We start from the raw sequence: 15,833 nt of genomic DNA on the forward strand, positions 1-15,833 counted from the left end.
CATTTACTGAGATGATCAATGTATTTAACTTTCTGATATATAACATTGACTGGTTTTGTTTCTCTGTGATAAATCATACTTCATCTTGGGTGGCATATAATCTAGATGTATTGTTGAATTCAGATTTCTTTTGTTGGAGATTTTTGCAAATGTGTTCATAATGGTCTGTAGGTGCCTTTGTCTGGCTTTGGTATCAAGAGGAAAATATCCTCATAAGTTTGGAAGTATACCTGTCCTTTCAATTTAGGGAAGAATTTAAAGGTTGGTATTAATTGGCTCACATTTAATAAGGGAAGTTAAGGTTCGTTTTATGATTCTCTCCATTCTATGACAGCTAGAGTTAAAGCAGATAATGTGTAATGCTGTTTAAATTGTGTGATGTTGCTAACCTCGTGTAAGGAAATGGACAAACCAAACGTGCTATCTTACTTTGAATTTTGTTAAGGTATGAAATTGACTTATAGTACATTTGCTCACTAGTTTTTGTGGTAAGTTATTTGAGATTTAATGTTTATGATTCTTGAGTGTCGGGCACTGGTAATATATTTACGGGTTTTTATGTTTCATCAACTGTTTACATTACCTGCCAGTGCTTTTAATACCATTTTCTTCTGCTAGTCAGACTTCATTCTTCAACCTTTGATATGAATAGATGTCCATGTTCTAGATAAAGTCAAAACTACTGGGATTGAAACTAGTACTGCTAACCACTGTAGCAGTAGGTGGATGAGAAAAAAGATAGGTATAGATTCAAGTGGTCTTATAGATTTGCTCCTAGGAAGTTGTATTGTGATATTGTTGTCTCTTGGGTAAGAGAGAAGGAAGGATATGCTGCTCAAGATAGTTGGCTTGAGTAGTGGTGTTCTAAGAGTCTGATATTGAATGGTGATTAGTTATGAACCGTCGAGTGAGGGTGAAAGAAAGTGCTCACGTTGACTTTTTCGTGATGCATTAGTTCTTTTTTTTTTCACCTAACAAAATATCTCTTTGAATTTTAGCATATAGTAAATATTTGCTGTCCCTTTTTGTCACTATAATTGTTCTTCCTTTTTCATGCTGTCGTGAGAGCTTTTCCAATGGGTTAGATTTCTAGGAGTTCATCTCTTCAAATCAAATTACCCCTGAAGATATATTTAATTGAACATGACAGTAAATGCACAATGTATTATTGTAGGATTTTGTTGCTGAACTGGAATTTTGAACTAAAGCATGTGCTCACATGTCCTGAGGCTTGAACTCAAGGCCTGGAGTGCTGTCCCTGAGCTTAGCTTTTTTCTTCCCCCAAGGCCACTTGACACAGCTCCACTTCTAGCTTTTTGGTGGTTAAGAGATAAGTCTCACAGACTTTCTTGCTTGGGCTGGCTTCAAACTGCAGTCCTCAGATCTCAGCCTCCTGAGTAGTTAGGGTCAGCACACTGATTTCAAGCCCTAGGACAGGCTTTAAAGGGGGAAAATATATATATCTACTCAACATTTAGCACTTGCCTAGATAGTATGCACAAGTGTCCCTAAGTTTTAGGGCATGAAAAAACCTTGTTCTCTGACATGTGTTTATACTTTATATGATTTTTTAAATGTATATGTGGAATTTACACTAACTTTAATTGTTCTGCTTCTATTGTCAGTGTCTTTCTTGGTAGTTTCTGTGGTTGAATTAGCCACTTAATTCAACTGTAACCTCCAGAACAAATGTTTAGGTTGTAGGAATAGTATAAGCTGTCTTTCTCCTACCTATTAATAGGCTAGTTTTAGGTTGGTATGCATCTCCAAAATTAGGGTACATTTTGGGGAATGATAAAAGTTTAATTATATGGATTCTATATATGTATGTAGGCTGGTGGTGCCAGTCATTTACAAGCCTCATAAGTTGTATTCATCTTTACTAAGTAGACAATCTCTACAAATTCTTTATATTTGAAACATGCAGTATTCTCTGTAATGCCATTAAGTGAATATAAACCATAGATAATACAATCAAGTGTCTATTTTGATTAACTTCAGCACATAGTAAAGAGGTTGGTGAAATATTGATGTTAAATTACTGCAAATAGATACCTTCATTTCTCATTTAAAGAATTCTGTTAACATATGAGTATACTGTTTTTAGTCAGCTAATTCTAAAATATTTCTTCTTTTTTTCATGTACATATTAAAGACTGATTTTAAGGGGTGTGACCAGGAGGTTTTGGACTCGATGAGTTTCCACCGAAATGTCGGAGAAGTCAGGCCAGAGCACAAAAGCAAAGGATGGGAAAAAGTATGCAACACTCAGTTTATTTAATACTTACAAAGGAAAATCATTAGAAACTCAGAAAACTACAGGTGAGTAAAATGAAGTGCCATTTAATGTTTTTCTGTGCTTTTGTTTTTTAAGTTTAATTCAACCTTACATTGGCCTTTTTATGAAGGCATACAGTTTTTAAGATACACGAATTAAATATGCTAAAATTGAAAATTCATACCTCTTAATTTTCCTTAAATGTTTTCGCTTTGAATTATATCACAGGTTTGTAAGCTGAGTCTACAAATCCTTTTCTTAGTATTAAGAATAATCAAGCGGGCACCAGTGGCTCATGCCTGTAATCCTTGCTACTCTGGAGGCTGAGATCTGAGGATCTCGGTTCAAAGCCAGCCCGGGCAAGAAAATCCGTGAGACTCTTTATCTCCAAAAAAACTGGAAGTGGTGCTGTGGCTCAAGCGGTAGAGCGCTCGCCTTGAGCTGAAGAGCACAAGGACAGCCCCCAAGCCCAGAGTTCAACCCCCTTGATGGACCAAAAAAAAAAAATTAAAAGAGTCTGTTAATTCTTATTGTTCTATATGATTGGAAGAATAAAATAGGTCTTCTAAGAAAGTTGATGTTACTGATCTTTTAGTTGCAGCTCGACATGGGTTACAGAGTCTTGGAAAAGTTGGAATTTCACGGCGTATGCCTCCACCAGCTAACCTCCCAAGCCTCAAAGCAGAAAACAAAGGCAATGATCCTAATGTAAACATTGTGCCTAAAGATGGCACCGGATGGGCATCAAAACAAGAGCAACATGAAGAAGAAAAGTAAGTCAGAATTACTAAGGAGTGAAACCCTACTCCTTTCTTTGTGGAGAACTTAGGCTTCCTACTGTGCGCTAAATGATACACTGCTTATCTTACATATTCAAAACCCTTTAAAGTCTTGATTGCATAGTAGCTTTTGGTTAATTTTCCCTTTGGTCTAGTAGTAATATCTATTTGTCATAGTAGAACAGATAATAGAGTTGCTAATGAACTTTGCTTATCATAGCCTATATCAGTCTCTCCTTTCTCATCAAATCAGATGATTTGATGCCTGGTTCTTTTTCTAATATGAAACAATTCTGTTACCCTAATTTCATTGATGCTAAAGATTTTGCCTGCTTAGTTCACTGTGTATCTTTAGCGTTGACATTGTACATGAAGCATTAAAATACTCTTTATTGAATAAAGAGCAAGAAAGCAGAAATCAGTTTTGTAGTGTCTCTCAATCATGATTCATTCAGATATTTGCTCTTTGTCAAGCATTGTGTAGGACTTTTAACTGACCCAGCTAAATAGCAGTAATATTACTTAAAAAGAAGTCAGCTGTTGAATACTTGATTGGGTTTGAGGGCTTATATCTATTATCAAATTCCTGCCCTACTTATATAGAGCTTGAAATAGTGAATTTGATCACTTGTTAGAAATTTGTAGACTATTGTGCTTTGAATTTTAGTTGTAATAAAATTACTTTATAGTAACAAGTCAATTGTAGGTCTAAGTGTACTAGAAATGTATTGACATTTGCATCTCTTAACTACTTTTTTACTTTTAAGCATTACCACAGCACAAGAATTGTGTAAAACAAGATTGTGTAGACCATTTTAAGTGTCTTTTTCTCATGGGAATGGATCAGGCAGGTTGCTGTTACCTGTTTGAATTACAATATAAGTGCAGTGGTGAACCTGTTGACTGCCAAGTGGAGAGCTTGCCTAGCCTTAGCCTGGCTCACTGTACAGATTGTATGTATTTACGTATATATTTAAATTTCTGCTTATCAGTGTTTACTTCAAAACATTGTGTTGCTGTGGCTATTTCTAATAATAATCCAGCATTGGGAAACGAAGCTGTCATTTTTACCATTGTTCAATGATAGAGATAAGTAAGAACAAAAATAGCTACGATTTTAAAGGGATGTTGCAGAGAGAAACCATCTGAGTAGATCTGTAACTCCGATACCTAGCACACAGATTTACCTTACATGTAATATTGATTTTATTTTACTTAAATATGTAATGTCTGAAATAATGGATTCACATTTTTTTAAAGAGCACCAGAAGTGTCACCAGCACAGCCAAAACCTGGGGTAACAGCTCCCCCAGAAGTAGCTCCTGCTCCCAAATCATGGGCCAGTAACAAGCAAGGTGGGCAAGGAGATGGTAAGTGGCCATTAGCTGGGGAATATGGTCAGGTCTGATAGTTACTGAACAGCCATGCAGAAGATTAGGTGTGAAAAGCATTGTCAACAGATCTATTCAGATCTTTTTTTTAAAAAAGTATCTTTAGTTGTATAAAGGGATTTCACTTTAACAATTCAGATTATTAAAATGGACCCTTTAATAACCTGAGGTAATTACATTTTTTATTAAGAGGCATGCATGATCCAGTGATACTGCTTAAAAAGGGAGTCTTTAGGGCTGGGAAGTTGGCTCAGTGGTAGAGCGCTTGCCTTGCATGCCTGAGGCCCTGGGTTCAATTCCTCAGCACCACATAAGCAAAAAGAAAAAAGCCGGAAGTGGCACTGTGGCTCAAGTGGTAGAGTGCTAGCCTTGAGCTGAAGAGCTGAGGGACAGCACTCAGGCCCAGAGTTCAGGCCCCACGACTGGACCCAAAAAAAAAAAAAAAGGGAGTCTTTAAAGGTCTTTCTTATCTTCATCCCTGCACAGCAGGAGAAAGTCTGTACATTGTACTGATACATTGTATATACATTGTACTGATTACTCAAAACTCATTTCTGTTTCAAATACTTTGTATTGAGAGGAAGAGCTAATAAGTGAACACACTTGGCCTCCAAGCAATGGTGGACTTGCAAAACAGAAACTCAGTAAAGTAGAATTTTGTGAAAGAGCAAATCTAAGCCCTAAGCTAGTAAAATTAGCAATATAAAGACGTATAAAAACCAGTACATAAGTGGGGGTGAATAGTTAATAGTGAAGTACAAGTAGTTACTCAGTGGTAGGTTAAAGACATTTCCAACTGCCAGTACAAGGCTATTTTCAGTAGTAACAATTTAATTGTTACTGTTTTCTATTTGTTTCCTTTTGTTGTTTTTTTTCTCAGTCCTGGGACCTATGAACTGTCCCTAGGCTCCTTTTGCTCAAGTCTAGCACTGCCATTTGAGCCATAGCACCACTCCAAGCTTTTTTTTTTTTTTTTTTTTTGGTCGACCGTGGGGCTTGAACTCTGGGCCTGGGCGCTGTCCCTCAGCCCTTCAGCTCAAGGCGAGCGCTCTACCACTTGAGCTACAGCGCCACTTCCAGTTTTCTGGTGGTTTATTGGAGATAGGAGTCTCACGGTCTCTCCTGCCCGGGGTGGCTTTGAACCACCATCCTCAGATCTCAGCCTCCTGAGTAGATAGGATTACAAGCGTGAGCCACCGGCGCCCGGCCACTCCAAGCTTTTCTGTGATTAATTGGAGTCTTAAGAGACTTTCTTGCCTAGGCTGGCTTTGAACAACAATTCTCAGATATTCAGATATCAAGCTCCTGAGTAGCTAGGATTGCAGGCATGAGCCACCGTTACTCAGTTGGTTCAATTTTAATAAAGGAATTGGTTTGGGCTTGTGCTGTATTGTCAGAGTCATAATAAAAGAGGAAAGGGGCAGAATTCTACTTACATGGCAGATCTTCATGAATGAGTCCTTTAGGATATACCTGGCAGGCTCTTTAGGTTTTTATCTCTTCATGGCTGTTCAATAACTTTGCAAAAGATTTGAGGAGATAAATTTTTTATGGATATGAACAGTATTGAAATAAGGAATAATTTATAAGAAAGATGAAAAAAACTATCCTGGGAGGGCTGTTTGAACTACTATTAGTATAAAAGTTATCTTTAATGTGTTTTTTAACAAATCTAGGTATCCAGGTGAATAGCCAGTTTCAGCAGGAATTTCCTAGCCTGCAAGCAGCTGGAGACCAAGAAAAAAAAGAAAAGGAAGCAAATGATGACAACTATGGACCTGGACCCAGTTTACGACCACCAAGTAAGTGTATGCTTTCTACCTACCTATTAAAACTGCACAATAAAATCGTACTGTTTTATCTTGGATGTACTTTCTAAATGTTCTTGGATTATGTGACCTGCCTAGTGTGAAAAGACAGACTACTACTGTACTATTGTTATTTTTTTTGCTGCATGAAACATTTTGTGATACATTTTTCCTATTGCATCTTGGGATTATGAATTCAAGAGCAATTTATGGGTTATGGCTAATGGATTCTTACAGGCCACATAGCTGGGAGCTAAAGCTGTCTTGGATTGGGGTGTACTTCCTGGATCCCTTGCACAGCTTTTGGCTGAGGCTGTTCACAACACAGCTTCCTTAAAATATGTGAAGAGAAACAGGCGTTCCGAACCCCAAAAGAACCCCCCGGGATACACACTGTTACTTCAGCTTGTAATTCTGCAGGTTTGCAGACCGACCCTGGTCTACTGTGAGGAGGCCACACAGAGCGAGTGTGAGGTAGAGGCCGGTTAAGCCATCGAGGAGGAGGCTGGCCACCATATGGGGTCTCTTGGTATAATACCACATAGTGATTGTACTTGGTTAAGCCAGAGGTTACTAAATTTGGGCACCTGGTGAGTAGCAGAACTGAATGAAGTAGCTGAGAGCACTGCCACTACTGGTGGGTGAGAAACCCTCGCCTCTTCCTTTAGAAAGCTCAGGCGACCCCGCAACACAGGCTAGGTGAGAACCGTGATTTTATGATGCCCGGTCAGAGGGAGTGCGGGGTGCACTGAGTTTTAGTCTCTGTTTTGGAAGACACTACTCTAGACTACCTAAATATTAGCATTAGTAGAGTTCATTAAATAGCTAGCCCTCCTCCTTCACTGTACTGCTTTGCTTATTTTCTTGAAATGTGCTTAAGTTGCTTTCAGTGTTCATGTTCAAATATTTCCTTAGTCCTTTTTTTTTTTTTTCCACACCAGATGTTGCTTGTTGGAGAGATGGTGGTAAGTCTGCCGGCCCATCTGACCAGGATGAAAAGCTTCTTAACCAGGATGAAAACCCAGCTATATCATCAGAACAAAATGACATCCTCAAGGTTGTGGAGAAGAGAATAGCTTGCGGTCCTCCCCAGGCCAAACTCAATGGGCAGCAGCCTGCCCTTGCTTCCCAGTACAGAGCTATGATGCCTCCTTATGTAAGTCTGTTAGTCTATGGTATTAGGAGAGAATTGGAATGAGGGCAGGTTTAAGGCTATCTAACTGAAAATTAACATTTAAAAAAATAGTAAGCACAGTAAAAAATTACACGTGTATATCAATTGAAATCACAGGTTGTTTCACTTCATATTACATTGAACACTTCTTCAAAACGTAATTGATCCCACATAGACTATTTTAGGACTTAATAAAAGCAGCATGTAGCACAAATATTTTTGAAAAGTTTTATGGTTAGTAGAGTTTTAGTACAATTATTTTTGAATTACATATTTTAGATAATGAATGAAACATTTCTCTGAGAAGGACTAACATTGCCAAAGGGATGTTTTATGGCACAAAAAAGAGCCAAGAGTATTTGCTTTAATTTGAATGTTGGGTTTTGTTTTGTCGATGTGCATGTGTTTGTTTTCAGTGTATTGCTATATAGCCCAGGGTAGCTAGCCTTGAATTTAGAACCCTTATACCTCAGCTTCCTGAATGCTGTGTGTGTGTGCTGCTATAAATTTTTAAGATCATCGTTAGTTGTACAAAAGGGTTTCAATTCAGCATGCCAGTTTATAAGTACAGTGTGTCTTGATCAATGTCAATCCTTTTAATTGCTTCCCCACCCCTCATACTAGACAAAGTTTAAACAGCTACAAAAAGAGTGAATTTTCCTTCCATCATTTTAGACTACTAAAAAAAAAAAGATGTGTTATTTCATCTGCTAGTAGTTTGCATTGTATTTTTAAAGGTTTTTCAGGACAAATACATAATATTAACACATCTATAAAGAAAATAATTCCTCACCATCAGATTTGAAACTTTTTGTACTGCAAGAGGAAAGACATTAGAACTTACAGGCAAGAACTTGAATAGAGTCCCAGAGGCACACAGATAGGAGAGAGACACAACAGGTTGGATACATTAAAATAAACTGTTCCTGCACAGCTAAGGATGTAGTTCCCAACCAGTTGGGAAAGGATTTTTATCAGCAATGCATCAGACAAAGGCCTAATATCTAATATATACAAGGCGCTCAAGAAATTAACCCCTCCCAGACTTAATAAACCAATCATAAATGGACAAGAGAGCTAAATAGAGACTGCTCAGCAGAAGGTGTAAGAATGGCAAAGAAACACCTGAGCAAATGCTCATCCCTGGCCATAAAGGAAATGCAAATCAGAACAACCCTGAGATACTGTCTCATCCAAGTAAGATTGGACAACATTGTGAATTCAGACAAATGCTGGCAGGGATGTGGGGGGAAGGGAAACCAGGGAACCCTGCTGCTGGTGAGAATGTAAGCTAGTACAACCGCTCTACCCTGAGCATCACGAGCCAGTATATGATAAGGACACCTGCACATCCATGTTAACTGCTGTACTATTCATAACATCCGAGATATGGAAACAGCTCAGCTGCCCCACAAGAGAGTGAATCAGAAAAATGCAGTGCTTGTACATAATGGAATTTTATACAGCCATTAGAAAGAATAATGTCATTTGCAGGGAAATGGATAGAACTAGAACAAATCATGTTTGATGAGGTAAGCCAATACCAAAGAGATACAGCACATAATCTTTTTATGTTTATGTAAAATAATATGTATACTGAAACAGACTCATGGAAACAAAAGATTTTGTTTTTTCTTTTTCTGATGGTTCTGTATTCTTTACCTTATATATGGTGTATTTACATCTATATCTATGGGAGCAGGTGGGGATTAGCATAGAACTCAAAAAAGGGTGAAAAAAGTAGCAATGGAAAGTACTGGACATTGATGAAAGTGAACTATACAGCTCAAGGGAGGAGAAGGGAGAGAATAGGGGAACCGATGACACTGCAAAGGAAATGTACTTTCTACTTGACCCATTCAACCCCTCTGTACATCACCTCTACAATAACAGTAAGTTTTTAAAAGAAAATATGTAAGGACAGATACAATGGCTCAAGCCTAAAACCCTAGTACTTAGGAGGGCCGTGGTCCTGTAAATGGCTTGGTTTGGGGTGGGAGGTTGTCTATACCTAGTAAATAAAATGAAATACGGAATTAGTGATAAAAATAGTATTAATGTTATGATTTTACACCTAGTCAAATTGAAAATATTTTGCAAGTAAGTGATAAAATGTATTTTTTTTCTTTTCTTCATTCAGATGTTTCAGCAATACCCAAGAATGGCATATCCTCCTCTCCATGGTCCCATGCGTTTCCCACCCTCTTTATCTGAAACAAACAAGTAAGACTATTAAAAGTCTAGGCTACCGATACTGCTCAGTGGTAAAGTGCTTGACTTACAAGGGCAGGATCCCACTGAAACAATAACAAAACAGCAGATGTCTAGAAGAGTCACATGTGCTCATTAGACTTTCTGAATGCTGTATGGATTGAGGATTTATTTTGTGTTCTCATGAGTATAGTTGCTGTTCATACCTTACAGTGATAAAGCCTCATTGTTTAAGAAGTGGAATTGTTAAAGAACTTTGTTGTCAGGCACTAGTCGTGGCTTGAGCTTGTAATCCCCAGGTGCTTGAGAGGCTGAGGTTGTTTAGACCAAGTTCCAGACCTCCATAGGCCAGGAGAAGAAAAGCTCATTGGACACCTTCTCAAGGAAGAGCTGCAGTGCAAGAGCCTGCTGTCTTAGCTGCCAAGCCTATCATAGGTGGATTGTGTCCAGAACAGGAAGAGAGGCCCTACTTCAGAAATCACAATTAAAAACTCAGGACATGATAAGAATGCATGTCTAGCAAGTACAAGGACCAGAGTGCAAAACCCCAAGTATTGTAAAAAATAATAATTCTGTCTAAAATTGACAACACATTTTTTTTCTCCCTTTTACTTTCCATGATATCCCTGTTCCCTCTCCCTCTTCCTTCCCTCCCTCCTTCCCTTTCTCCTGAGCTTATTTTGGTGGTGTGGAGGTAGTATTTAACAGGATGTGATTTGAGCTCAGCTGTCACTCATTTGAACCACGCTTCCATCCCTGGTTGTGTCTGGTTATTTTTAGGGATAATAGTCCTACCTAGGCTGGCTTTGAACTTTGATTATCCAGATCTCAGTCTCTTAGAATTACAGGCATGAGCACCAATACCCTCCTTGAACATTTTTTTCTTTTCCTTTTTTTTTTCTCTTGTGCTAGGCCTGGAGCTTTAATTCCGGGCCAGGGCACTGTTCCTGAGCTATTATTCTTTTTGTTCTTGTTTTTGCTTAAGGCTGTGTTGCTCTACCACTTAAGCCACAGTCAGTCCCATTTCTGGCTTTTTGGTGATAAGTTGGAAACAAGATGCCTAGGCTGGCTTTGAACCTCAGTCCTTAGATCTCTCAGTGCTTAGAGTAGATAGGATTACAATTAATTGTGAGCCACCGGTGCCCTGTGTTGAAAATTTCCTTAATATGGTAGTTTTCTTTATTACGGTTTTGTATTTTGAAATTTAGTTTAATGTTAGCCTTTACCATATTTCATATTTGAGTCTATAAGAGTTTTTAAAACTTTCCAGCTATTATAACAATTGTGCATTATTACATTTGTGTGCCAATACTAACTAAACACTAATTTCCTATCTTACACGTGCACCTAATTTTGTATCATTAAAACTTCACCTTTTCCTACCATGCCCTCTCTCGTTCATTAGAGGACCTCGAGGAAGGGGCCCTCCCCCTTCGTGGGCCTCGGAGCCTGAGCGCCCGTCCATCCTCAGTGCGTCAGAACTGAAGGAACTTGATAAGTTTGATAACCTAGATGCTGAAGCTGATGAAGGTTGGGCAGGTAAGGGGCAAAGTTAGTTCAGTGTCTGAGGTTGTGTACTTCGCGCAGTCTGTCTGAGTGTGCCTTGATTTGACAGGTGCCCAGATGGAAGTCGATTACACAGAGCAGCTGAATTTCAGTGATGATGAGGAACAAGGAAGTAGCAGTCCTAAAGAGATCAGCAGGTAACTTGTTGTGATATTTTCCACTAGTACCAATTTGAAGTTCACAGAACAACAACTTCTGAGTTGTTTTTCAAGGAGTTTTTACTGCACTTAGGAAAGTAATAACTCATACTGTGCACTAATGAAATAATAGAGGTGGAATTTTCATAGGAAGGGACAGTTTATGAAGGATATTTGGGTGCTTGACATTTGACTAGAGATGTTTTGATATAAGGTATCAGGGACCATTTTAGATTTTTACTTGGATGACCCCGTATTTGAAAAACTGGAAAAAAATTCCTTGGGTTTACATAGCTGCTTCAAACTTCTTGTTATTTAAACATTCAAACGGACTTTACTGGATAGACACATAACATTGTTACAAAACAATTACAGAGCATAATAGTGCTCTGTAAAAGTCTCTCCTTGATTTTATTAAACTTAGCATTAGGGTGTTAGAGGAACTTTGTATTTTCTGCCTTTTTAAAAAAAATAAAAAGAATAAAATATATGGGTTATGTATCATAAAGGTTGGGAGTTAGATTTTTTGTTTTTTTGTGTTTTGTTTTTATTACCAACCCTGGAGCTTGAATTCTGGGCCTGGGTATTGCCCCCAAGCTTCTTTTTGCTCAAGGCTAATGCTCTACCACTAGAGCTATAGCACTACTTACGGCTTGTTCAGAGTAGTTTATTAGGGATAAGAGTTTCGTGGACTTTACTGCTTGGGGCTGACTTCAAACAGCAATCCTCAGATGTCAGCCTCCTGAATTGCTAGAACTAACAGGAGTGAGCCACTGGCACCCAGCAAGTTGAGCTTTTAAAATATTCAAGGTGTTTATACTGGTATAGTTACTCAGATAACGGCATTGTGATTTGTTAGATTTACAAATACTATAATTTTGTTTATGTTTTCTCATTAGATCAATAAATTGAAATGCAGTTAATATTACTTAAATGATGGGCTTATATTCTTTTGTAGCAGGTGTGAATAATGTCACTAAGCCATACTCATCTCATTCTTTGATATATTTTTGCCCCCAGAGCCATACAGAAACTGTTTTGTTTTTCCTAGAAAAATCATATTTGCTTGTATCATCCTTCACTTTATTTCTTACGTTTTTTCATTTTTCAGTGAAGATCAAACTTCAAAAGTCTCTGAAAATACTGAAAACCAGAAAGAAGCAGAAGAAGTTCGAAATACTAAATCACCTTCCCAGACACCTGCTCAGCCACCAGTGACAAAAGGACCCTATGCGAAAGGACCTGCGTTTAGTCAGGTCTGCTGAGCTCATACAAATCTTTCATCATTACTGATAATGTGGGTGAATTAGTTTTGGGATGGGGACTTAAAAATGGGAACTTCATCTTTTTTGTAAGTGTCCTGGATCTCTGATTTATTACACTAAATAGTGGCTAAAATGACCAAGCAAAAGCTAAAGTTTACCTTTTTTTTTTTTCCCCCTTCTTCTTAGGTATGTCTAAATGGAAGGATAATACTGTTTTTCTAAAGTAAAAGTAAACATTTATCAATTACTGAATATATTTTATTATCTAATTGGGTCTATGTATGAGGTGGTATGCTGTCTTTGTAGATAAATAACACCTACTGACAATGCTTGTCAAAGAAAGAAGTCTGGATCATTGTTGGGGAAGTATGGGGAACAAGTATATTTGATTCTATTTATGTTATTGTAAATGTTAATGGGAGCTAGAAATGAAGGGTACCTTCAAGAGTTCACTTAACTCTCCTTAAAGAATCACAACATAGTTGGTATATATTTGTTGAATTTGTGCAGAACAAGTATCTCTCTTTTTGGGAAGCTAAAAGAAAGTAGCTGACAGTATCAAAGGATAAAGAAAAGCTAATAAGCATGAGTATATTTAATGCACTATGATATATAGTAAGGCTGAGTTCACAGTGTGATGTCTTAAAGATTATAAGTTCAGGCAAAGGCTTTGCAAAGACTTAATACTTGAGCCAGTTCTTAAAACAGTAATTGCCCATTAAACAAAAGTAAGAGTGTGGTTTCAAGTTCTTGGAAAAATAAAGAGGTAAGGAAGTCAAGTTTAAGAAATACTGAGCCGGGCGCCGGTGGCTCACGCCTGTCATCCTAGCTACTCAGGAGGCTGAGATCTGAGGATCACAGTTCAAAGCCAGCCCGGGCAGAAAAGTCTGTGAGACTCTTATCTCCAATAACCCACTAGAAAACCAGAAGTGGCACTGTGGTTCAAGCAGTAGAGCGCTCAAGGTACCTTGAGCTGAATTGCTGAGGGACAGCGCCCAGGCCCAGAGTTCAAGCCCTACGACCAAAAAAAAGAAAAAAAAAAATACTGAGTAGTAAGCTATATAAGAACCATTTGTTGGAGCTGAATTATGTAAATAAATGGTATTCAAAGGCATTAAGTTTGGTTAGTATGTGCAAGGGTCTGAGTTCACTCCCAGCAATGTCAAAGAACAAGAGGATGCTGTAAAAAGAGTTTAGATTTTATTCCAAAGGCATTGGTGATCATTGAAGAACGAACTAAGGAATCCTATCAAAGGAGGATTTTTCACATACTACTAAAGTTTTTGTCTTATATAACATTTAATATAATCAGGAATGAGAGTTTCTTCATGGAAGAATGGAGAACTGCATCTTGAACTTTTTGCAAGTTTAATCAAGTAAATATTCCATATATTATGTCTAGGTCTCATAAAGAGAAAAGGATAGATGTTTTTTACTGTGTTGTCATTGAAATTCTGTCTTTATAATAGGAACGAGGACCATCTTCACACCTACCACCACCTCCAAAATTGCTTGCACAGCAGGTAAGTTTTTTAGAAGTCTCGTTATGTTATTTATATTATGTTTTAGATAATAGTTTTAAATATACTTTTCTTGATATTTCCATCTAAACATAGACCTGTCTCCACCCATGTTGATTTCTTCTTGGTGTTAATAACCCTTCTTTCTCCATCTTTTTAATTTATCTGATTCCTCCGCACTGTTGCATGCTGACCTTCCTAGGCACATGTGCTGCTATCCTGAATATTTTGCACCTACTAAAGTGCTCACACTCCTAAATATCCTCGATCTGTCCATTTTTTCTTCATACTTTTCCATACCTGTGATGCCCAGTAATGGTCTGAATTCCTCATTCTCATGTAAAATCTGAATGTTCTAGCATCCACCTCCAGATCGGCAGCCAGTGTCTGGAAGATCAGGCTCTTTTCCTCCCAAGCAGCAAGTACCTGATGAAGATGAGATATGGAAGCAAAGGCGAAAACAACAGTCGGAAGTTTCTGCAGCAGTGGAGCGTGCTCGTAAACGGCGTGAAGAAGAAGAGCGCAGAATGGAGGAGCAGAGAAAGGCGGCTTGCGCAGAGAAGCTGAAGCGCTTAGATGAGAAGCGTGCCATTGTGCAGAAGCAACCTTCTCCAGAGGAAATGCAGAGGGAAAAAGAACGAGAGCGTGAGAAAGAACTTGAAAAAGAACAAGAACAGGAGCGGGAGCGGGAAAAGGAGAGACAGCAGGAAAAGGAGAAAGAGCTAGAGAAAGAGCAGGAAAAACAGAGAGAAATGGAGAAGGAAAGAAAGCAAGAAAAAGAGAAGGAATTAGAACAACAGAGGGAAAAGGAGAAAGAACTACAAAAGATTAAAGAACAGGAAAAGGAGAGTGAATTGAAGACAGAAAGGGAGACGCTGGAGGAAAAAATTGAACCCAAGGAATCTCCTTTAGAGCCTGTGGCAGAAAAACAAGAAAGTGAAAACAGCTGTAATAAAGGTACTGTTGCTAATTCATTGTTTTTGATTTGTTTGCTAGAATTGAAAAAGGCCTTGTGCAAGCTAGACAGATGCTTTACCATTGATTTGTATCCGCCCTATCTTGTTCATTCTTACATAACCCTTATAAATGTATAATTAGTTCAATCATGGGTATTTGTATCTTGTTAATATAAACAGGTGACAGTTTTGAGGTACCATTTGTAGTACTAAAAATAAAGGACTATAGCCATCTCTTCTAATTTTATATATAAACACCGTGTTTCTTGAAATTATGAAATGAGCTTCAGTTTTATTTTGTCTGCAGATATAATTGGTTTCATAGTCTAATGTGTTTTTTTTTTCTCAGACATTTACCTTACAAAATTTTATTTACTGACTTTGATTCATACCTTTAAAACTGAACTGGAATAGCCCTTCATAAAAATGCTCTCTTCTCAGCTGGACGCCTGTCATCCTAGCGACTCAGGAGGCTGAGATCTGAGGATCACAGTTCAAAACCAATCCGGGCAGGAAAGTCTGTGAGACTCTTTATCTCCAATAAACCACTAGAAAACCAGAAGTGGTGCTGTGGCTCAAGCAGTAGAGCGCTCGCCTTGAGCCAGAGAGATAAGAGACAGTACCCAGGCTCAGAGTTCAAACTCCACGACTGACAAAATGTTGCATTCTCATAATTAAGTGACTATACCAATTTCCTACATTAAATTCACCAGCTTCCAAGCTGTAGCTTATAATGCTATGAAGACTG

The 15,833-nt window shown here is 38.1% G+C and overlaps 1 protein-coding gene across 13 annotated transcripts in view; it reads left to right on the top strand.

Annotated features, from left to right (window-relative positions):
* The first annotated feature begins 2,149 nt into the window (after nucleotides 1-2,149).
* The window catches only part of Prrc2c (proline-rich coiled-coil 2C), a 56,455-nt gene continuing 42,771 nt past the window's right edge, over nucleotides 2,150-15,833 (top strand). For 10 of the 13 annotated variants that reach the window (XM_013015689.1, XM_013015698.1, XM_013015693.1 and 7 more), the window contains exons 1-11: nucleotides 2,150-2,322; nucleotides 2,874-3,051; nucleotides 4,318-4,427; nucleotides 6,125-6,250; nucleotides 7,198-7,412; nucleotides 9,571-9,653; nucleotides 11,047-11,180; nucleotides 11,257-11,344; nucleotides 12,456-12,600; nucleotides 14,079-14,132; nucleotides 14,489-15,086. In XM_013015689.1, the coding sequence (XP_012871143.1) occupies nucleotides 2,211-2,322; nucleotides 2,874-3,051; nucleotides 4,318-4,427; nucleotides 6,125-6,250; nucleotides 7,198-7,412; nucleotides 9,571-9,653; nucleotides 11,047-11,180; nucleotides 11,257-11,344; nucleotides 12,456-12,600; nucleotides 14,079-14,132; nucleotides 14,489-15,086 (1,843 nt within the window). In that variant the 5' untranslated portion in view covers nucleotides 2,150-2,210. The remainder of the gene's footprint in view (nucleotides 2,323-2,873; nucleotides 3,052-4,317; nucleotides 4,428-6,124; nucleotides 6,251-7,197; nucleotides 7,413-9,570; nucleotides 9,654-11,046; nucleotides 11,181-11,256; nucleotides 11,345-12,455; nucleotides 12,601-14,078; nucleotides 14,133-14,488; nucleotides 15,087-15,833) is intronic. The other 3 variants (XM_013015691.1, XM_013015701.1, XM_013015702.1) reach the window with 1 other exon arrangement.

This window comes from Dipodomys ordii, unplaced genomic scaffold, assembly GCF_000151885.1.
Source record: "Dipodomys ordii isolate 6190 unplaced genomic scaffold, Dord_2.0 Scaffold27, whole genome shotgun sequence".
Lineage (NCBI taxonomy): Eukaryota > Metazoa > Chordata > Mammalia > Rodentia > Heteromyidae > Dipodomys > Dipodomys ordii.